This window comes from Gymnoscopelus microlampas (genome assembly GCF_963454915.1).
Source record: "Gymnoscopelus microlampas genome assembly, chromosome: 23".
Taxonomy (NCBI): domain Eukaryota; kingdom Metazoa; phylum Chordata; class Actinopteri; order Myctophiformes; family Myctophidae; genus Gymnoscopelus; species Gymnoscopelus microlampas.
The window spans coordinates 8,951,708-8,976,542 of NC_139960.1; the positions used below are offsets into that span (position 1 = coordinate 8,951,708).

General features: G+C 43.7%; 1 protein-coding gene across 2 annotated transcripts in view; it reads right to left on the reverse strand.

The window, feature by feature from the left end:
• Positions 1 to 24,835, reverse strand: part of chchd3a (coiled-coil-helix-coiled-coil-helix domain containing 3a) — a 181,792-nt gene that overhangs the window by 67,065 nt on the left and 89,892 nt on the right. For both annotated transcript variants that reach the window (XM_084049617.1, XM_084049616.1), the window contains one exon: positions 1,238 to 1,321. In XM_084049617.1, the coding sequence (XP_083905743.1) occupies positions 1,238 to 1,321 (84 nt within the window). The remainder of the gene's footprint in view (positions 1 to 1,237; positions 1,322 to 24,835) is intronic.

Consider the following 24,835-nt stretch of genomic DNA (forward strand, 5'->3'; position numbering starts at 1 on the left):
TGTGGGGGTTCACTTTAAGGACAAAAACAAGAACAGTGGGACACATGGAGATATGAAGGACAGAGAATAAATGGGACATTTCTAACAGAAGGCTTCTGTCATCACACTGCTGCAAGCGTGTGTGTGTGAGAGTGTGAGTGTGTGTGTGTGTGCGCGCGTGCACGTGTGCGTGTGTGTGTGTGTGTGTGAGCGCACGCTCGCTAGCGTGTGCATGTGTGTGTGTTCGTGTGTAATGAGAAAAATTAAAATGATGCCTTTTCAGGTAATACACCAGATGTTGTTGTTGATGAGGACAGTAGAGAAATGACCATTTTAGAAGTGGGTTGTACATTGGACCACAGTCTGGAAGAGTTGGTTCCTTACCACGGTGCTAAAGTACCAACGTCTTAAGGATGCTATTATTCAGCTCGGTTACAAACGTAAATATGCTTGTGTTCATAATCGTTAGCCTCGGTAATGTCCATAAATGAGTTGTGAGAGGCCTGCAGATTGCAGGAATACCCAATAAGCCAAGAGCTGATAAGACATTGGCTAAATTCTGTTCAGTGTCTGTGATAATTGGCAGTCGCCACATTATGGAGGAGACGATGCTTCCTGTATCCGTGAAACACTTGTTGTTGAGTTTCTCAAGTTTGTGCATCTACTATTGATTGTGATCACGACTTTCTTGTTAACCCATTAAGACCTGAATAAGCATCTGTGTCACTTTTTCATTTGAGCTAAAAAGCATTATTTTACACTTTAGCTATTCAAAAATAGCAGATATACAAGCTCGTAGCGCGGCACCGAGTGCCGCGCTACGAGCTTGTAGATCTGCTATTTTTGAAAAATCGAGAAAATGTGTGCAAAATTCATATTTATATTATTTTAAAGTGATCATTTTTTACTCAAATATTTGCTTCTGGGGGGTCCCTGGAACAACATATTTTGAGATGGGGATTGGCGGCCGAATACATATAATTTTGGGGGTCCTTGACATGAAAAAGTTTGAGCACCACTGATATAGAAACATAGGTTTTTCAGAAAACGGTTGGGATTTAGAAGACATTTTGTAGAAATCGGCATCAGGTCTTAATGGGGGTAAATGTGAACGCAAATAAAGATGTTAAATGTGTGTGTGTGTGTGTGTGTGTGTGTGTGTGTGTGTGTGTGTGTGTGTGTGTGTGTGTGTGTGTGTGTGTGTGTGTGTGTGTGTGTGTGTGCGTCATCATGGTGCAGGTGCAAAGTATGTCCTTACCCTCTCCTCCAGTCGAGCCACCTGCTCCCTGTAGAACGCATCCTGTTTCTTCAGCTCTGCATCTCTGGCCTCCAGCTGTCTGGCCTGAACACACACACACACACACACACACACACACGCACACACACGCACACACGTGCGTGCACACACACACGTGTGCGCGCACACACACACACACACAAAGAGAGAAGAGAAATACTATTACGTATGTGCTCAGTGGTGCATAGCCCATAGCTGGGACAACAGTCTTACTCATACACACACATACATACGCGCGCAGTGGTGTAAAATGACTAAGTACATTTACTCACGTACTGTACTTAAAAGTACAATGCTGAGGTACTTTTACTTTACTGGAGTATTACCAATTTAGTCCAGGGGCCAACACTGATATTTTGACAAATTGGTACCACCTAAGGTGACCGTAAAGTTTTTGTATTTTTGTATTCCTACAGTACATGTCTCTAGTTTATATTTTGGTATGATACATCTTCCAATTCAGTAGCTTAATGGCAGTTATCACTACCTACCGGCTAATGTATCCGGTAGGAGACACAAAGTAGAATCTTTGTGTCTCCTACACCCGGGCATCAAATTATTGCGACAAAAAACAAAATATATCCATGTATTCAAGGCTTCATGGGGTGTGCAATTGATAACTTCTAAGATTTTTGGTGTTTGCAAAAACACTGCTTTCCATAAGCTTGTAAAAGTTGACCCTCCTTCGGTCTAGGGTGGTCATAGCTGTATGGGTAGAGAGTCCCCCTGGGAAACTTAAAGGAGGAGTTCACCCAAAAAATTATTATTTTCTGTCAATTGCACACCCAATGAAGCCTTGAATACATAGAAATATTTAGTTTTTTTGTCGCAATAATTTGATGCCCGGGTGTATTTCCGGTAGGAGACACAAAGATTCTACTTTGTGTCTCCTACCGGATACATTAGCCGGTTTAGAGTGATTACTGTCATTAAGCTACTGAATTGGAAGATGTATCATACCAAAATATAAACTAGAGACATGTAGGAAAACAAAAATACCAAAAATGTACGGCCACCTTAGGTGGTACCAAAATCTGCCTTGGCCCCTGGACTAATTGTCTATACTTTTACTTCTACTCCAAAGGCAAATATTGTACTTTTACTCCACTACAATTATTTGAAAACTTTAGTAACTAGTTACTTTGCAGATATAAATTGTTACATTTTAAAACATACATTAAGCACTGTAGCCCTATTTTATACCTAGGATATTTGAAAATAGCATATCTACAAGCTCACAACGCGACGCGTTGTGAGCTTGTAGTACTTTTACTTTTGGTACTTTAACTCATTGAGTGCCTGAATTGTTTCTGGCTATTTCTGGCCATTACGATTTTGATTTTTTTTTTTTTTTTCAAAGTGAAAAAAAAAGTGCTTAGGAAGCGAGATACAGCCTTTTTCAGTTATAAGTTAAGCAAGGAGTGGATGGAGCTGCACATCTTCAGATAATGATCTCTTGTGTTTTTTAGTTTTTTTTCAAAAACACGTGAAACACATTAATGGCACTCAATGAGCTAAGTACATTTTGATACCAATACTTTCATACTTTTACTCAAGTACGTTTTTAATTCCGGACTTTTACTTGTAGCAGAGTACCTCTAGGTTGCAGTATTGATACTTTTACTTGAGTAAAACATTTTGAGTACTTTTTCCACCACTGTACGCGCGCTAGACGCAAATGTCAGCGATGGAGGATAATACATATAGATGGTAGTACATAAACTACTGTATAATTAATACTGGTAAATGGTAAATGAGAACTTTAAATGGATGTAATGAGATGAATAAAGAATGACAACATCTCTCATGTCCCCCAGCTTACAGGTGATTAACCCTTTGCCTCAGATTATGCCAAAGGCGCAGCCTGTCGTTGAGGAGAATGACAAGATTTTGTGTTTTCAGTGGTTTTCCACCAGGGGGGGGGGGGGGGTGTTCGCTACCCTATGAATGATGCTTTCACTGCAAGATGATGACAGACCCGGAATTGACACCATTTAAAAGAAAAACGGCTAATTTACTTCCTGCTTATTTCCTGTGGGAAAATGGCCTTATCTCCATTCCTCTTGCTTTACAGGCAAATACAAGCCACATTCAACTGGTTACAGCTATGCAACGGATTATACCGCGACCTGATTTTTTTTTTTTCGATATTCCATGATGTTTCAAAGGTCAGTAAAATCGCTTGTTTTAGCTGGCAGTAGCGTCCCACAATTACACTATTACTCTGGCAGTTAAAGAGTTAATAAATACATAAATATGCGTGTGTGTGTGTGTGTGTGTGTGTGTGTGTGTGTGTGTGTGTGTGTACCTGTGTGTGTATACATTGGTATACATGCACTTGGTGCGCATCTTGGTGTATGTACATTGTGTGAGTGTCTTATAAGCCTGTGCGGGCTGGGCATCATGTGGTGCAGGACACTATAATAAAAATCTATCTATCTATCTATCTATCTATCTATCTGGTATCTTGTCATGTTAGTGTCATCTTAAGACTTTCCGCGCGTTCCCTCATATAAACTCAAATCCACATCGTCAGCTGTGAAGACGATAGCAGTCAGTGTGACCTCGGTATGATCTCTCCTCTGTGACCTTGACCTCAAATACACACGGGCTCATAAGTATAGCTACAGGACGTTATTATCTCAGACCCACTGCAGGTCATTTATTCATGCTTTTCACTCAAACTTCATCGTCGTGTCACGACACTCGTGTTTTTTTCCGTTTCTTGACAGTGTGAACATGTGGAAAAACAAAAAGGATTAAGAGAGTGGGCACGAATGATAAGTAGGAACGGAAGTATCGTGGTGTGTGCGTGTGCGTGTGCGTGTGTGTGTGCGAGTGTGTGTTGCCGTCGTGTCATGCAACATTTATTCCCGAGAAACTTTTCCTGTCAGGTAAAAAAGCAAAGATGATATTTTCTTGGACCCAAAGAAGAGCTGCCAGGCACAAAGGAACCTGTTAAGGAGATAAAAGTGGATGGATTGCGACGGGCGGGCGGGGGAGGGGAAAGTGAATCTTTAAAAAAACACACACACTTTGGATTGGGTGAACTTAAGAAACTGTATTCTTCCTCTCTTTTGAAAGGCCGTTTTTCTTTTTTGCCATTGTCATCTCATCTATAATTCCACAGAAGTATAACCTGCCAAATAGCTGGGAGATCGAGGCTCTTTCAAGGAATATATGGGAGCTGTGAACAAAACTACTGGAATGGAAAAAGAATGGAAGCGTGTCAAAGAAAAATGCATGAAAAAAAAATGTGGAATTCAGTAACTGAGCATGCATATCCACTCTGTCGGGTAGAAACCTCATATGTTCAAAAGTAGCAAAAGCAGTGGTGGTAAGTAACCAAGTACATTTACCGAAGTACTGTACTTAAGCAAAATGTTGAGGTATTTGTAATTTACTTGAGTATTTCCAATTGCCAATACTTTTATTTCTACTCCACTACATCTTGGATCCAAATATTGCACTTTTACTCCACTACAATTATTTGAAAACTTTAGTTACTAGTTACTTTACTAGATCTTGATTATTATTACAAAACACACTAACCACTTCAGTCCTATATATATTTCGTCCATTTGAAAATAGCCGATCTACAAGCTCACAATGCGTGGCGATGCGACGCATTGTGAGCTTGTAGATCTGCTATTTTCACAAGATTTTTATGCATTTGAAACCTTTAAATGGGACTTTCTTTTTTAGTGCTTTCACTTTTGTTACTTAAAGTAGATTTTGATGCCAATACTTTTGTACTATTGCTCAAGTATATTTTGAATTCTGCACTTTTACTTGAAACACAGTATTTCTTTATTTCAGTATTGATACTTTTACTCAAGTAAAACATGTGAGTACTTTTTCCATCACTGAGCAAAAGTAGCAGATCTACAAGCTCAAAACGCGAACGTCGAGCTTGTAGATCTGGTACTTTTGATGCTTTTGTGTGACGCTGTAGTATGATCAAGTAGGGGCGCTAATTTAAAAAACACAACACACGTTAGAATATGGAGATAAGAGGTTTCTGCCCGACAGCAACAATAACGATATATAGAAAGGAAGAGAGAGAATCCACTGAAGAAACCCCCCGGAGCGCCGATTTATGCTTTGTCGCAAGACAGTGTCGCGTGCCCCCCCCCCCAAAAATAGCTGACCTACAAGCTCACGGCGCGTTGCGGAGGCGACACCGTTATGAGCTTGTAGGTCTGCTATTTTTCCGGGGGGGGCATGCGACACCCAGTGTGCGTACGAAGCATAAATTAGGACTCGAGGACCCCGGCTTACCTTGCGTCCAATCTCCTGAATGAGGGAAGCATTGAAAGAGAATGAGAGAGAGAGAGAGAGAGAGAGATGAGTGTAAAAAAAGAGGGGCTGATTCATCCATGAACTTCTTGGAAATGACATTTGGAGGGTTTTTTAGGGGTGACTGTCTGTGACATGGTTCTGCTCTGATAGTCAGACGTCTCCTTCAGTATTTGCATCACACACACACACACACACACACACACACACACACACACACACACACACACACACATACACACACACACTTCTCAAGAGCACACATGCATAGTGTATGTGGCACGCAGACACACCCACGCGCAAGCTCACAAACACACACGCGCACGAGCGCGTACACACACACACACACACACACACACACACACACCAAGTATCTACTATTTCCACTGTCTTGAATGTGGTGTGCATGTGAAATTAAACAAATGTACACACACACACTCACACACACACACACACACACACTCACGCGTCATATACATTCTATATGCAGTGCCGTGTCCCACAGAGCAGCAGCCATGCAGATAGAGAACATATTTAATCACTAGAGGAGGATGCCTGGAGGGGGGAGGGAGGGGGGGGGGAGGGGGGAGAGGGGGGAGAGGGGTGAGAGAGAAAGAGAGAGAGAGGGGAAGCAAGTACAACTTATGAAAAATCACATTTCCCCCGTTCAATCACCAGCACACTGATAACCATCTGTGTTTGGTGACTCAGCGCAGAGTGTGTGTGTGTGTGTGTGTGTGTGTGTGTGTGTGTGTGTGTGTTGGGGGGGGGGGGGTGGGGGTGGTATGGTGATGAAGAGGAGTCAGCATCGATACCGAGAGGCCAGATGAGTGGGACAACTTTCAAAGTCAAGGGGGTGTGCTGAGTGCTGGCACACACACACCACTAAGACACACACACACGACAGCCAAAGTACACGCGCACGCACGCACGCACGCACGCACGCACGCACACGCACACACACACACACACACACACACACACACACACACACACACACACACACACACACACAGCACTTTGTCACCTCAGGCTGCTGTGCAGCAGTGGAGCATTGAAGAACAGTCCTGACTGAAACAGAAACACACAGCCTGCTGAACACCAACACTACTACACAACACAACACAACACACACACAGCCTGCTGCTAGCTCCATCTGAACACTAACACTTAACACCACTACACAACACAACACAAAGTACAGCCTGCTGCTAAATCAGGGGTGGGCAGCATTTTATTACCCAGGGGGCCACACTGACCAGTGTTGATTTTGACAGCAAATTTTGATTTAGCTTTACTCATAGTCTTTTGAATAAAATTCCATTTAGTTTTTGTCATATTTTAGTCATCTGAAATGTTTTGTTTTTTGTCTAGTTTTAGTCGACTAGATATCAGAAGATTTTAGTCGACTAAATCTACAGTTGATTTAGTCGACTTAAATGTATTTTGGCGGTGCCTTGATGGCGTCGTAATGACTGATTTTACACTTCGGTTGCATGCTGAAAATGGCCGATCTACAGTACAAGCTCACAACGCGTCGCGCTGCGACGCGTTGTGAGCTTGTAGATCAGCTATTTTTAGAGCACAAACATAAAATGACTCATCTTTTCTCCACTAGTTCCTCACTAACATTTTAGTCTAGTTTTTATTTGCTGACGAAATTGTCAATATATTTAGTCTTAGTTTTAGTCATCATACTGTAGCTTAGTTTTTATTTAGTTTTCGTCAGTGAAAAAAGGTAGTCGACCAACATTTTTCGTCATAGTTTTAGTCGACGAAATCAGCACTAAAACACATAGTGATGAATTATGTTAAAACTGCACGAACATGGAATATGTTCTTATCTAAAAGCCTTCATCGGGGATATACCAGTGACCGGACTCTCTCTTTTCCAAGTGTTTCGACCAGGTGGACGTGGTTTTGAAGTTAGGTTTAGGCATAGTTTTAGTGAGGTTAGGGTTAAGGTTAGGCATAGTTTTAGTGAGGTTAGGGTTAAGGTTAGGCATAGTGTTTGTGAGGTTAGGGTTAAGGTTAGGTTTAGCCTAAACCTAACACTAACCTCACAGACACTATGCCTAACCGGTCAAGGCATGGTTTTTGTTTAGTTAACCCATTGATACCTGGAACGCATCTGTGTCACTTTAGATGTCTTTGGCTATTCAAAAATAGCAGATATACAAGCTCATAGCGCGGCACCGAGTGCCGCGCTATGAGCTTGTAGATCTGCTATTTTTGAAAAATCGTGAACATTATTTTTTTATATTTTTTTCCGAAAAATTGTTAGGATTTTGATTTTTTTTAGACGCGGCCTCAGGTCTTTATGGGTTAAAGGTCGTTAGGGTTTAGGCCCCACCTGGGCGACACGCCAACGAAAGAGGGAGTCCCTACCAGTGACACACATTAGATGCTAGGCTGTGGATTGTCCATGCCTCTAATAATAATAATAATACATACAATTTATATAGCACTTTTCTGAGTACTCAAAGTCGCTTTACAAAACAGGAACAGAATAAAAACAACTTTGCTAGGAAAAAAACTAGATTAAAAAGTTAAAACCATAGAAGTAAAGGTAAAAAGGGGGGATTAGGTAGGGAATACCAGTCTGAAAAAGGTGGGTTTTGAGTGTGTTTTTAAACTCAATCTTTGGCTGGTAGGTTTCAACAAGAGACTTCAGACAAAGACCGACGATATATAGATTCTGTTGGATGGTCCAGACACACACAAAATGCAGACACTAATCACAAACACACACACAAACACAATGCAGACACTAATCTCACACACACACACACACACACACACACACACACACAGCGCAGCTGTACCCACAAAGTGCTGGCGGGGAGATAAATGCGTGATGAAGGCGAGACTAAAGATGGTCGTTAAAAGACGGGAGGTTGTGACAGAAATGTGCACCCAGGGATTTTCTTTTCACTATTTGTTGCTCTGTGTGTGTGCGTGTGTGCGTGTATGCACGGGTGCACATGGGTGTATATGTGTGTGTGTGTGTGTGTGTGTGTGTGTGTGTGTGTGTGTGTGTGTGTGTGTGTGTGTGTGTGTACGGGTGCACATGGGTGTATTTAATTGAATTTCCATAGGAGCAGGTTGTTTTCCCCCTTTTGATACAAAGACGCACCCCCCCCCCCCACACGCACACACACACACACGCACACACACATACACACACACATGCACACACGCACACGCGCACACACGCTGTCAGGATTACTTCCGACTGATTAACCCCATTGAGCGGGGCTTTTAAAGATAATCTAATCATTACTAAAGGCCAAACAATGGGGACAGACTTCACCAGTGACCATGCAGCCTTTTGTTCACCATAATGAAGAGGAGAGAGGAGGACGGGGGTCTCGTATGGAGGAGAGGAGGGGAGGGGGAACGGGGGTGGAGGGGGTGGATAGGAGGGGATGGGGGGGTTGAATTGAACAAGAAAACGGAGTGAACTTGAGAGTGGACCAGAACTGAGGGGAGGATGAAAGGAACAATGAAAGGTGATTTATCATGAGAGGTGTCACAGTGGGGAGAGAGAGAGAGGATCTCTATCGCATTTCAAGAGGAGAAGGTACTTTAGAGCTATAGTGGTTCTCAAAGTAGGGTCCCTCCAGGGGTCCTGGGGGGTGGGTGTGTTGGTTTCCAGGGGGTCCCCCAGCTAAAGTTGTTAATACAGCGTCACAATCATTTTAACCACTTTAGGCATTTAAATGTTGGCTATTCAAAAAAACTAGATCTACAAGCTCAGCTGTGAGCTGTGAGCTTGTAGATCTGCTATTTTTGGGGGTCCTTGACATGAAAAAGTTAGAGAACCACTGCGTTAAGGAATCAGACTGTTAAGAGGATCCTAATCCTATTGATCACTGCAGATTGTACCCTACAGCACACACGCGCACACACACACACACACACACACACACACACACACACACACACACACACACACACACACACACACACACACACACACACACACACACACACACACACACACACACACACACACACACACACACACACACACAAATGATAACAATAGCACCAACTTTTCTCAGTGTCTGTCTCTAAGCCTCTCTCTAGGCCTTTGCAGCATCTTAAATAATAAACACAAACACACATACAATAAACGGGGGGGGGGGGGGGGGACACGTGGCCCGGCCCGGAGAAGACCCTGGTGGTCAGATTAAAACGGGGATCGTTTAGGCGGCGGGGGCGGGCGAGGTGAACGTCGTCCTCTGTGAATATCAATTAAGTCAAACCGCCCGAATGAATAATTAAGGACCAGCCACCGTGTTTTTTTTTCTTTTTTTTTAATTAGCCCTCTCTACTGCCGCAGTTTGAGCTGCATGGGAGAAATCTGGGAGGAAGAGAAGAAGGGACGTTTATTTTTTTTGCTGCGTCAGGAAAGGAGGACCCCCCCACACACACACACACGCACACTTTTCTTTTCTCTCAGCGTCGCCATTCTGCTTTCCTTTCACACCTGCTTTCTTCCAGTAAAGCGTTCTTTGACACGCCGCTCTTTTCCTTTTAACCCATTGAGACCTGAAGCCGATTCTACATGTCTCCTAAATCTCAGCAGTATTCTCCAAAACGTATGTTTCTATATCAGTGGTGCTCAATCTTTTTCATGTCAAGGACCCCCACAATGATATGTATTTGGCCGCCGACCCCAAACAAAATATTTTGTTCCAGGGACCCCCCCAGAAGCAAAGATTTGAGTTAAAAATGTTCGCTTTAAAAGTATATATATATTCAAAGATTTGCACACAGTTTCACGAATTTTCAAAAATAGCAGATCTACAAGCTCGTAGCGCGGCACTCGGTGCCGCGCTATGAGCTTGTATATCTGCTATTTTTGAATAGCCCAAAGTGTAAAATAATGCTTTTTCAGCTCAAATCTAAAAATGACACAGTTCCAGGTCTTAATGGGTTAAGCGTTCCACAGGGAGGGAAACAAAAATAACTCCTGCCTGCATGCCGCATCGCCAAGACAGCAGCAGCACAGTATGGTTGACAGCGTGCGTATATACGTCTGTGTATTTAACCCTTTCCATCCGGGAAACGCATCTCTGACATTTTAGATTTCTTTGGTTATTCAAAACTAGAGTTTCGGGGGGCTACGCCCCCCTCAACCCCAGCCGCGCACGGGGCCCAGCCGTGTGTATATTGGGGGACCCAAATCGCCGGAGTGAAACTGTGGAAAAAAATTTTTGAAAAAGGGAAAAATTTGAAGAAATAATATTTGTTATGTTTCAGGGGGTCCACAGGGGGTCCGCGGACCCCCTGATGGTCCACTGACCCCCTGTGGAGTGTTGGGACGCGCGGGGACACCCCTGGAACATTGCGGACCATTTTTTTTTTTTTTTTTTTTTCATGAAGGTGGTTGCTTGTTTCTGGCGCAGGCTGTGCAAACCTGGCAACCCAGCGCATGCTGCCGCACGTTTAAGTGGCGTAGCGTCATGAGGGTCAGTGGGGCCGTGGCTCGGTCAGTGAAGACCCTGTAGTGCGGATGATATGTGGCATAGAGGGGCAGATTGTAAATCCACAGAGGAAACATCCGTGGGCTACCATTGGTTCAGCGATGTGTGCGGTCGCCCTGCGGCCCCTCCTCCTCCACCAATGTGCAGTATTGAGAGCCCTGACGTCACAACAATTGGAGCGATGGGCACTGCACTGTGGTTGGTTAGGGTACACCTAGGGCCCAGGTAGAACCCAGTTAAAGCCTGCATGGGCAAACCCAGTTAGGACCCGCCTTGGTCCCACATAAACATGGCTAGTTGGGGCCCACCTAAGGGCCAGGTAGAAGCTACTTATAGCCTGCATGGGCATCGCAGTTGGGACTGAAGTGGATGCCGCTGACATTGCTGACATGGGGTCCATATGGTTTAGCCCACCTTGAAACCATATGGGAACTACGCTGGCATGCTGGCTGGAATGCAAACGCTGCATCATACCTGCAGTGTGTAGTTTGATGTTGTGTGTGTAGCAGATATACCTGCAGTGTGTAGATCAATGTCCATAGGAAAGTCAATGCCCAGCAGTGTTTTTTTTCCCCAGCAGAGTTTCTAGTGTCTCTGTGTCTCTCTGGAAGAGGTTGCACATGAACTCTGCAGCCGCACTGAGGCGCTCCAACACAAACACTCAGTCTGACATTAAGCTGCTTCACACAACAAACATCAGCACCACGCTGCTGTTTGTCCAAAAGACACAATATCTGCTCTCCCAGCAACGTCATGTGTTCATTTATCGACAGCCGTACAGACTCCTTTTGACACATTTTACGTCGTTTATCCAGCTCTCACTGACTCTCCACATCGGGCTGTTATTTTGCTGCGATCAAGTCAACGATGTGAGAGATTAGCTATCACAGACGGACGGACAGGGGGTGAAACATAGTGTTGCGCCATGCCTTTCGGCCTGGCGGAGACAATAAAAAACCGAAAGTAAAGGAAATGGCCATTTCTGCAACAGAAGTAGTCAATAAACTATGCTATGAAAACATGGGCCACATTGGCAAAGAATGTAAGAAAGAGGCAATCATGTAGAAAATAGCCGATCTCCAAGCTTACAAAGCCTCTGAACGTGAGGCGTTTCGAGCTTGTAGATCGGCTATTTTCACAATATGTACTTGTGGAACGGAGTCAAACAGAATGGGGGGGTCCCAGATCAAGTACGTGTATTTGGGGGGGGGGGGGGGGGGGGGCGGCGTGAAAGGGTTGATAAACACTGCTGTAATCGGAGCGAAATTATCTGAAATTACTACATGACCATAATGCAGCCTAACATCTGTTGCACGGGGCGGTCCTGCCATTACGTTAGTTACTGTAGTTGCTGTGGAGCGACATAGTTCTCCAGAAGACACACACAAACATACACCATCTACAATGGACGAACTGAGCAGCAATATAGACATTCACCACACGAACGTGCATTGTTGACAAAGTGATTGCACAGCCGCTGCAGGCATGACAACCAGGTTAGCGTTAGCGACATGGCAGCTATCACAGCGCCCTGTCCGTCGTGCTGCAACTGCCTGTGATGGCTACAGCAGTAACAGCAAGCTGTCTGCGATGCCATTGTCTGGAGACTGCTCTTAGCGTGACACGACCAATGAGAGTGAGCGCTGTAGTTGTTGCTAAGATACGGTGGCGTCTCTGCCCCATAGCTTGTAGATCTCTCACACATGATTGGCGTAGGCTGCGTTGCCAGGTCTGACTTTGTGTCTAAGCAATGGTCGGCTGATTTTGGCGCGCCTTTGGGCTCGTTTGCATTGTGCGCACGGCAGCGCTTGTTTAGCGTACGTCAGCGCGACGTGGCAACGGACGTGGCAACGTGAAAGGTGATTGGCTGGTGAAAAGAAACACCCGACGTTACACCAGAAATGGTGCCTGGAGAAAATGGTGACCAAAAAAAAAGTTTGGAAAAAAAGGAAAGAACCCCCGCAGCGGCTGCGTGCAGTTGTGGTGATGAGGTCGTGCGCACGGTAAACGGTAAGAAGCTGCCTCCCCTTCCGTTTTGTCCGACATTTGGTGAGTAGAATTAATTATGTTGCGCGGTGGAAAAGGTGTATTGAGCAGTGAGATGTCCCCTACGCGAGGCGTAAATTCAGCGCGGCCGGCGTGGCGAGTCAGTTGGCGACATGTGGTCTGGCGGTGCGTTGTTTAGTCGATAACAGAGCTGTGGGGTGTGGACACCGAGGGTGCGGAAGTTGGTCGCCATTTATATAGTTAGATACAGCAGATCTACAAGCTCACAGCGGGGCTCGCAGTGAGCTTGTAGATCTGCTATTTGTTTTTGTTTTTAAACCGTGACACACACATTTTAGATGTTATATAGCTAAAAATCTACAATGACACAGACGATTTCCCGGTTTTAATGGGTTATAAGAGTAAAGATAAGGATGTGTATAATGTCCTTACACAGAAGACAATGGTTTATGTTTTCGCTCCATCTCTAAGAGAAAACCGTAGATGAATACGTTTAAAATTATAGAGTTATTGTCCAAACGAAACGCTCAGCAATTCAGCGCTTTCCGTTTTCATGCTAATTTGCTAACAGTAGAACAATAGTCTCGTTGCGACTCGATTCAAATTGTGTTTGTGATATGCATTTTGTGTGCATAGAAAAAGAAGAAAATAATTTACAGTCAGTTTGATGGATTGTTTTGTTCATCTGTTTTTCTATCTCAGATATAATGAGTGTCTTTGCTGCTTGAAATATGATATAAATATTCTCTTAAAATTTAGAGCCTAAATAAAAGTTTTACTTGAGACACTGATAGCAATGCATATAGGCCAGAACTCAACGAAGGAAACATCCAACTTATACGTTTTTTAACCACTTCAAGCGGCACTATTTAACTTTCCTCTTCTACACCGGATTTGAACCCGGTTTCCTGCGCATGTGCTGCCATTTTTACCATAGATCCTGTGTCGAGGTGAGACATGACCTTTGACACGATCTAAATGTCTCAATAGAAGAGCAGGGAGACAAAATACAACCACCCCAATTGTATAAGTTATATTGTATTAACATACTCTACCATACAGATTGTATAAGTTATATTGTATTAACATGCCAAAATTACATTTTATTCATTAAAAACTAGTTATATAGTGCTGCTTTAAACACTATGTACTTGGTTGACCGGAGTCTCCCAGGGATCTATACTAGCCACCCCAACCCCCCCCCCCCCCCCAATTCAATCTTTGGCAACCTTCTTGTGGTGTCCTTCTGTATTTTGGGGCCAATTTGAGCCAATGCCTATTTTGATTTGTTTGGAGGGCCGTAACATAGCAACGTACGTTTTTTATTTATTTAGAAGAACATTTTGTAGAATCGGCCCCCGGTCTTAACGGGTTAATGAATAAAGCGAGCGCCGGCCTTATTCGGCCGCTGGAGTGTACGCTCCACTCTCTCAAACATTTGACACAACCCTTCTCCTGACAGCTGTCGAGAAAAAAGAACCCTCTCGCTCTTCCTCTCCCCGACTCTCCATTCATCCATATTCCGTCCACACAGTGACCCCTCCGCCCCACCCCCGCCTGCCCTCCATCCGTCCCCGCCCCCCCCCCCCTCTCTCGCCACCCCCGCAACCCGCTCCATCCATCTCAACCCTCCCACGCGCCAAACCCACACCTTTCGGCGTACCAATTAAACCACCAGGAGCTTCGGCCCACGTTTTTGGCCCCGACCTTCGACCCGCGCTCCCCCTTGCCTGCCTGCCTGTCGGAGCGCGAGCGGCGGACCCCCGCTAGCGTCAGTATTAGTTTGTCCCCCCCCCCCATGTCTCACAGCTTCATGATAGATGGTCCCCCGCGCACCGCTACGCCGGCCGATCTGACCCGCCGCGCTAGCCGCCGGTCACCGCCGGCGCCGGCGTGAGAGAGCATTGATTATGACGCCCCGCTGCCTGTGACAGACAGACAGCAGGGGAATCAAGTGATGGAGAGAGACGCGATCGGAGAGGAGCGGCCAAGACAAAGGAGAGAGAGAGAGAGAGAGAGAGGCAGCAGGTTATGGATGAGGTGGTGTTAGTTAACCCATTAAGACCTGAAGCCGATTCTACAAATGTCTTCTAAAACAGTTTTCTGAAAAACCTATGTTTCTATCAGTGGTGCTCAAACTTTTTCATGTCAAGGACCACCCAAAATGATATGTATTTGGCCGCCGACTCCCATCTCAAAATATTTTGTTCCAGGGACCCCCCAGAAGCAAAGATTTGAGTTAAAAATGTTCGCTTTAAATGAATATATATATTCAAAGATTTGCACACATTTTCACGATTTTTCAAAAATAGCAGATCTACAAGCTCGTAGCGCGGCACTCGGTGCCGCGCTATGAGCTTGTATATCTGCTATTTTTGAATAGCCTAAGTGTAAAATAATGCTTTTTAGCTCAAATCAAAACAATGACACAGATGCGTTCCAGGTTTCAGTGGGTTAATGTGATGAGATTTGATTTGTGCGTTATCGACCGTGACGTGTTGTTGCGAGATGATTTTCATCTATAGCAGTGATTCATTCCCCACAGCATTGACTGTCAAGAAGTGTGTGTCCACCGCATGTTTGATGATGATGATGCAAGTCCTCATCGCCGAGCTGTAAAAAATGAAAAGTGTGTCGCTTAACCAGCCACCGACGTTATTCTTCTGGTAGGTTCACCAGTTCAGCCATGCAGTTAAAAGTCATACCCCCGTAACATTCATTTCTATGTGGGGTTAGGGTAGACATAACCTCTGGCTATGTCTACTATAAGGCTTGGTTTCGGGGGAAGTCCTAGGGAGATTCTATAGTGGCCGCCACAGTCTCCTGCCTTGAACCCCATAGAAAATCTCAATGGGATTTGAAGGAGGCGGTTGCAGAACGCGAACCCAAGAACATTAGTGAACTGGAGGCCACAACATGAGCAATGGGCTAGAATGCCACAGGAATGCTGCCAGAAGCTGGTTCCTGTGAAGATGCATCGTGTTTGCAAAATGTCATAATAGCAAAAGGGTGCTTTAAGTATTAAAGACACTTGATATTACAGGTTTGAATAATTATGACACTGCAATAGTCATTAACAGTGTCATTTTGTGTTCAATTTGGAGAAACCACCATTCATTTTTAGTAGTCTTTTTTGGGTTAGGGAGAGACATACTGTACCGCTGGTTATGACTGTCTGTTTGAACTGCAATTCCCAGAATTCAATATGAACCAAAACCAAGGAACTATACTGCTCCAAAACGCACGCTGCAGTGTCCTATGTTATTTACGAAAGCAACAACAACTTTCACGCAACACCATTGCACATTTCAGCTGACCGGCGGCAAACACGTCTCGAAAAGCAGCTCGCTCTCACACACACACACACACACACACACACACACACACACACACACACACACACACACACACACACACACACACACACACACACACACACACACACACACACACACACACACACACACACACACACACACACACACACACACACACACACACACACACACACACACGCCTCTAAAGCCATTACACTGCCAACCACTATCTTTAAAAGCCATCATTAACAGATCAAATTGAACTGATGGAGAGCAATACGATATCACCTACTACCAGAGCCGTTACTGGCACCAGTATTAACATTAAGCCCATGACCGTCTGCCTGCCTATTAAAACATCAGGCCCCCGATAGCATGAGTGCTATAAAACGCCACGAGAAACCATTCACTTTGGCTAGTTAATTAGCATCAGGGGGTTATGCTACGCTATTACTCTACACGGGTGGTGTCGTGTGGTAGGGTTATGGGGATGTAATGATGTCCAGATATATTGTGTTCAGTTAAGAGGCATAACCTTGGCTGACCGCACTAAAGGACCCCCCCACACACACACACTAGCCCCCCTATTACCTAAATAATTAGTTTTGGTGTTTATCATGATTCTGTTCAAGCTGTTCTACATACAGCCAACCACAGCTACGTCGCACTGCCGATCCGACCAATATGTTTCAATAACACCTTTTAATGTGATTTGGATTAAACCTGGCAGATGATGCTTCTTCTCAAAATCGGTCAAAAAGGTTTCACTGCGCGAAAGTTCAAACGTTAGCATTCCCTTATGCTTCTACGTAGCATGTAGCATACTTCTGATTAGTTTAGATTTTTTTTTAAAACATTACATCTCCACAATTCATTATATTGTATGTTTTTCTCGTTAATTAACGTCATACTTGATCATGCAAGAGTGGCGCACAAAAGTAGTGGAAATAGCCGGATCTACAAGCTTGTAGATCGGCTATTTTCACTATTATGATTATTATTTTTCTGATGATAAACTTTTTTTTTATGATAATAAAAAAGTAAAGTTTTTTGGACATAATGAGGTTATCACCGCGACGACGTTGACGTCTACAACACACTTGTTGTCATGGTGATGTTTGTTTGTACCAGTATGGCTGACATGGGTAATGATGTCACTCTGGTGGAGGTGGCATGGAGCATGTGACACATGATGACAGGCCACAGGGCACGAGAACCCCGGGATTCCCCTGGGGGGGGGGTAGGGTGGGGGGGGGGGTCTCGTAGAGGGCAGTGAGTAATGATCCGATGACCCCGGGAGGTCAACGGTGGCAGACCCTCGCCAGGACAAGAGACCAAGGGGCTAGAGGAGAAAGGCGTGTGCGTGTGTGTGTGTGTGTGTGTGTGTGTGTGTGTGTGTGTGTGAGAGAGAGAGAGCTTGTGTGTGTGTGTGAGCTTGTTTAATTTCTTGTAAAGTTGGTTATTGTTTTCTTTGTTTGAAGTGTTATTTTTTGTATTGGCATTGGGGAATCTTAGATGGCGTCTTATAAGAACTGTGTTCCAAAAATAAATAAACCACCCCGGCGATTTTGTCAGGCATGTGACTCGTGGTTTATGATATTGACATACATTTGATAACGTCTGTGTTTGGAGAAAAGAAAAAAATCGTACTCTTTGGATAAATTAGTACTTTTTAGTTGATGCTTCATATCAATATGAGTAAAATGGCGGGTGATTTGTTTATTTTTGGAACACAGTTCTTCTTGTATGACAAGAGCCGACACGGTGGGAATTCCAATACAAAAAATAATGCCGTGACCCAGGAGGGATAGCGCCATCTAGTGGCAGTGATGTCAGACCTCGGCGCTCTATTGACCGAGAGTGGAGGTCAACAGAGGCCTTGACCTGAGCCAGCTGCCCTTAATGACAGAGAGAGAGAGAGAGAGAGAGAGAGAGAGAGAGAGAGAGAGAGAGACTATGACCCTGACATGTTGGACTGTACATCAAGCCCAATTAGAAGATAACAGAGCAACGATTATGTTCTAATCAATGTGACGTTAACGACATTCACTCTTCTAATTGACAGATGAATTGACAAATGCATTGCACTGTTTTTTTGTTAGAATATGAAGTACTAAGTATTTATTTCATTCATCTTTTTAAAGAGTATTGTAGGATATATGTAGTATTGTAGGATGTCGTCTGTATTTTATGTTTTTTGAAATGCTGACCCTGAGAGCTGAGCTCCAAGACTTCCAATGCATTTGTGCAAATGGCAAATAAAGTCAAAATAGAATCCTATTTTGTTGTTTTAACCAGTGATTCTCAAACATGTTCATGTCAAGGACGCCCACACTAACATGTATTTGTCCACGGACCACCTATCTGAAAATACTTGGTGCCAGAGACCCCTCATACACCATCTGTGTTGTAAAAAAGTTTCACAAATATTCCTCTTTTTTTTATATATATATATGTATGATTTATTTTCAAAATAGCCGATCTACAAGCTCACAACACAACGCGTTGTGAGCTTGCAGATCGGCTATTTTCAAATAGCAAATGGGCTGTCTGTGTTTTCATAGACCTCGTTCCTCATTTCTCTCGCAAAACCTGGCAACAGTTGACAAAGCTCCGCAGACCTCCATGCAGCGAGCAGCAGCGGCTCCAGCACCTCCTCGGAGCGACACCACAACATCTGCCAGCCCGCCACGACGCCCCCCCCCCCCCCCCCCCCTAGATTGATTCATCGGCTGATCAGCCTGCCCAGGGTGCAAACTGATTGATTGATGGTCCCGGAGAGGTTGGGTTGGTATAGCACGCCTTTATCTGGGAGCCCCGGGGACAAGCACCTCTGGGGGCTCTCCTCTCATCTGTCATGTCCTACAACCAACCCGGGAGGAGAGGAGAGGAGGAGGAGCAGACATGTGGAGGCGATGGGGTGTTCATTACCGAGACATAGTGTGTGTGTGTGTGTGTGTGTGTGTGGGGGGGGAGGTACACGGATGGAGGCATCTCAACTAAAGCTGGATTTATACTATGGCACCAAGCCCACAGAAGCGTTGTGGCCTTACATATCGGCTATGTCCCTTGCGCGACGACACCATCGAACGACGAACTAACTACAAAAATCGGGCAAATGAGGAGTAGAGTAGAGGGCACGATGACGGAACAATGGACAGTGGTGGAAAGTAACTAAGTACAATTTTGAGGTATTTGTACTTTACTTGAGTATTTCCAATTTCCAATACTTTTACTTCTACTCCACTACATCTCAGAGGCAAATATTGTACTTTTACTCCACTACAATTATTTGAAAACTTTAGTTACTAGTTACTTTTTAGATATAAACTATGATATAATTAAACACACATTAACCACTTTAGCCCAATTTTATACATAGGCTATTTGAAAATAGCAGATCTACAAGCTCACAACGCGTCGCATCGCGATGCGTTGTGAGCTTGTAGATCGGCTATTTTCAAATATTTAGTACTTTTACTTTTGGTACTTTAAGTACATTTTGATGCCAATACTTTTGTACTTTTACTCAAGTACATTTTTTTTCCTGGACTTTGACTAGTAACAGAGTGTTTTTATATTGCAGTATTCGTACTTTTACTCAAGTAAAGAATTTGAGTACTTTTTCCACCACTGACAATGGAGATGTGATGAGGGGGGGGGGGGTGCTACTGGAAGAAAGTCAACGGGTACGACAGTCACGATTTTTTTATAAAATGATGGATTTTGAACAAATGACAACTTTTTTTGGATACGTTAGAAAAAATTGTTACGCAAATTGGCTATTTTCACCATTTTGTTTGCATGACACCGGTGTACGATGACGTAGAATAAATGTTTAAGTGCATGGTTAATCCGACTAAATCAGTTAGTTGATTCATTTAGTTGATTATTTTTTTAAAAACGATTCGATTTTTTGTTGTTGATTGTTAGAGTACAAAGAAAAACTATTAAATGCGTGAAAAGATACAATGCAGTCTCAACGGACTGAATGTGTTGTGTGAACAATGGAAACACGAGGACCAGAAAATCCACCAAATAGAACACAACAGCACAAACCAAGAAGCTAGACATATTAGACAGGATTACACACAGACATACACTAGCAGAAGTACTCTATGAAGACACTGTTTTTTTTCGAGAGAAATAAGCAACCATGTCTATGAAAACAAGCCCAAAAGAAGCGATTAGGCCACATGAGCACTTTAAACATAATACAAAGGGCCACTAAAGACTGAAAAGGGTATTTAGCATAAAAAACATTTCTGGGGTCTACTCTGGTGTGTGGGGTGCACCTACAGTAAGACAGTTTTTAAGTTGCTTGATTCAATGTTTAGAATATATTTGATATTAATTTGATCAGACACGTCCCATCATAAGCTTATCCAACTTCAAACTCCATTTTAATCATGTTTGACTCATTGAAAACACACGTCCCTGCTTCTGGTGAGTGAAGTTGTCCATCTAATGAATGTGAGACTCATTGAAAACACACGTCCCTGCTTCTGGTGACTGATATTGTCCTTCTAATGAATGTGAGACTCATTGAAAACTCACGTCCCTGCTTCTGGTGACTGATATTGTCCTGCTAATGAATTTGTTCCATTAGTTATTTCATTAGGCTAATATGTTCTGTAATGTAATGTTGCATAAAGGAGTCATCTAAGTCCATGCATGAAATCAATCAAGTCGACGCATGAAATTACTGTTTTAACCCATTAAAACCGGCAACGCATGCGTGACATTTTATTTGTTTGCGTTAAAAAAAACAGATATACAAGCTCAGAGTGCCGCACATGCGAGCTTGTACATCTTGTAAATCTTGAAAGTGTGAGAACCACTGATTTAGAAGGCGTTCGTAGAATCGGCCTCAGGTCTTAATGTTTTAAAGTGAAATTCCCCTTTAATGGAATTGAACATAAAACAGACACAGCATATATAACCAGCTCAACAGGGCTGTGATTGCTTCTGGCTCTGATTAAGGACTAATTTCCTTTAGAATGGCACATTACCGCTCTGTTTGTCTGTTTGTGTGATTATACCCTGCAACCCAACAATAGCAGGGGAATTACAAGACTTTGTGAATACTAACAATAATAATATTAATACTAATGATAATAATACAAATATTATATGAACTCTTTAACTGCCAGAGTTAAAACATCATCAATAGCTGCCCTTCCCATTTTGAGCGTTGTTACTAACCATAACTAAGAAAAATCATAAAATAATATTCTTCACAACGATCTACCTGGCGATCGCCTCAAAAGCCGTACGGGGATCTCGGAGAATCGGGGGGAAAAAAAGAGTGCCGTCGTGATATTCCGTTCCATAGTTATGGGCAGTTGAAAGTGTCTTGTTTTCGCCGAAAATGTATTTTTATAAATCCTACAATACTAAACGAAACCAGCTTCATTTTGTTGTGATCACGTGATTTCTGGGTATACTCTGATCATACTCTCATCATCATCATCATCATAATCATTCACAGGCTGCGGATGAGCGCCCTCTATCGTAAGCCATTGAAAACACCACATGACATTGGCGGTCTGAGCCTGGGAGTGAAATGGAGAGAAATCGCGCCATTGGCAGTCAATGAGTTAAAGCTAGGGTAATTTATATTCTTTGGTTAAAACACAAAAAGTTTTTTTTGTTAAAAGGTTAAAGCACTATATTCTGATAGTAATCATTGCTATAGTGTTTTTTCAGTAACAGGAGTCTCCCTGTCTCTCCAACTCTTTCATTGCAAAAAAAACATTTTTTAAATTGTTTTATAAAAGATGGCGCTGTGATCTATAATCCGGAGTGACCACTTTCACTGTAACTCACACGGATATAACGTCATCCGAAGATTTCCGCCTCCATCCACTTTCTGTCTATTGGTTTCCTGCAAATGCATGTAACTCGAATTTTGTTTTGCCCTGGATTTGACGAGACACTGTGTATTCAATGGGCTCTAGCAAAGGGAGCGACAGTTCCGGTTAATTCTTTATTTCTCTGGACGATGATCAGTGATCCCCTTTGTGTTTACCAACCGTCTTACAAGCGATCATAATGCATATAAATGTTCTGTGGCCAGTTGGGGAGGTGGGAAAGACATGCGTTCTTGACAAAAGATGGTGTTTTCAGCGTGCCTGCGGCAAAAAACAGTTACCTCACTTGTGAAATTATTTTCCACTGGGAAGCGGACGCTAGCCTGGTAAACCCTCCCTCCGGAAATCTAATTTTCATTTGATTTCAGGAGTGAGTCTGGCCTGATCGCCCATTCTGCAATATTGGAAGTGGGCTGGAGTTGGGCGGGAGTAATACCGTTGACTGACAACCCCTTCAGCCAATGATCGTTGTTCCCCTCCAGCCAATCAGCAGACCTCCAAACTAATGTGACGCAACGGGACTTTTGAGACAGCCATGCCCAAAATAGGTTGCCTTATTGGGATACATGCGTGGCACTGCCCGCCCCTGCTGGTTCTCTAAATTTTTATTTTTAAATAGGCTCTGTCATGATTAATTGACCACATATATGAAGTTAAACAACTAAATTCTATCCAAACGATATCTTAAAAGTAAATTCCGTGCTTCAAAAAATAAGTTAGAGAGCGTTTTAAAACCGAAAGTAGAAAGTGTAACTGGCCACAGAAACAATGGCGGATTGTTCCATTTTTGTCGGCTACACTTATTATGGATCTACATTTTCTGTGACCAGTTGAAAAGGTTATAAAACACGAAAATCTCTGGCAGTCGGTGAAGTTATTAATGTATTTACTCTGGCAGTGAAAGAGTTGATCAAAATAAAATACATTTTCAAATGGGTGGCAAATCTTCAGCCAATCAGGAGAAAGTACCCCGTTATCAGCTTTAATTGAATAGTGTTCCAGTTCCAAATTGTGTCTGCTCATTTCTTTGTGACATTACTTCCAATTTCCCTTGTTTATCCTGTGCCCTCTGTGAGTTCTCTCTCATTATTGGATAAAATTGGTATCCCGACCTTTCTGTTTAATAAAGAGCTGGGGTGACGGGGAAACCCCTGTTACTGAACAAACACAACTAGTCTATACTGATAAGTACTATCAGACTATAAAGCAATTTAACATGTATTATTAATAATAATAATAATAGCTTACAGGGAGGAACAGAAGATGGATGAAAGGACGGATAGAAACAAAGGTGGAGAACGCTAGTAGGCATAACAAATTAAATGTGGGTGTAAAGAGGGAGGGAATTCCTTCAGTTAGACATGCAGAGGACATCCTGGATGACCTGGTAGAGGTACCACTGACTTTAGAGGACACCACCATACCTCCCTGGAGAATACATCAACCAACCAGGAGAGAGAGAGAGAGAGGAAGGAAGGGCAGAGAGAGAGAGAGAGAGAGAGAGAGAGAGAGAGAGAGGAAGGGCAGAGAGAGAGAGAGAGAGAGAGAGAGAGAGAGAGAGAGAGAGAGAGAGAGAGAGAGAGAGAGAGAGAGAGAGAGAGAGAGAGAGAGAGAGAGAGAGAGAGAGAGAGAGAGACAGACAGACAGACAGAGAGACAGAGAGACAGAGAGAGAGAGAGAGAGAGAGAGAGAGAGAGAGAGAGAGAGAGAGAGAGAGAGAGAGAGAGAGAGAGAGAGAGAGAGAGAGAGAGAGAGAGAGAGAGAGAGAGAGAGAGAGAGACAGACAGACAGACAGAGAGACAGAGAGACAGAGAGAGAGAGAGAGAGAGAGAGAGAGAGAGAGAGAGAGAGAGAGAGAGAGAGAGAGAGGAAGGAAGGGCAGAGAGAGAGAGAGAGAGAGAGAGAGAGAGAGAGAGAGAGAGAGAGAGAGAGAGAGAGAGAGAGAGAGAGAGAGAGAGAGAGAGAGAGAGAGAGAGAGAGAGAGAGAGAGAGAGACAGACAGACAGACAGAGAGACAGAGAGACAGAGAGAGAGAGAGAGAGAGAGAGAGAGAGAGAGAGAGAGAGAGAGAGAGAGAGAGAGAGAGAGAGAGACAGACAGACAGACAGAGAGACAGAGAGACAGAGAGAGAGAGAGAGAGAGAGACAGAGACAGAGAGACAGAGAGAGAGAGAGACACACACACACACACACACACACACACACACAGAGAGACAGCCACAGACAGATAGAAAGCAAGACAGAGAGACAGAGATACAGACAGAGAGGCAGAGATACAGACAAGAGAGACAGACAGTGAGACAGAGATACAGACAGAGAGAGAGAGAGACAGAGATACAGACAGCAAGAGAGAGACAGAGATACAGACAGTGAGAGAGAGAGACAGACAGTGAGAGAGAGAGACAGAGATACAGACAGTGAGAGCGAGATACAGACAGTGAGAGAGAGAGACAGAGATACAGACAGTGAGAGCGAGATACAGACAGTGAGAGAGAGAGACAGAGACACAGACAGAGAGAGAGAGACAGAGATACAGACAGTGAGAGCGAGATACAGACAGTGAGAGAGA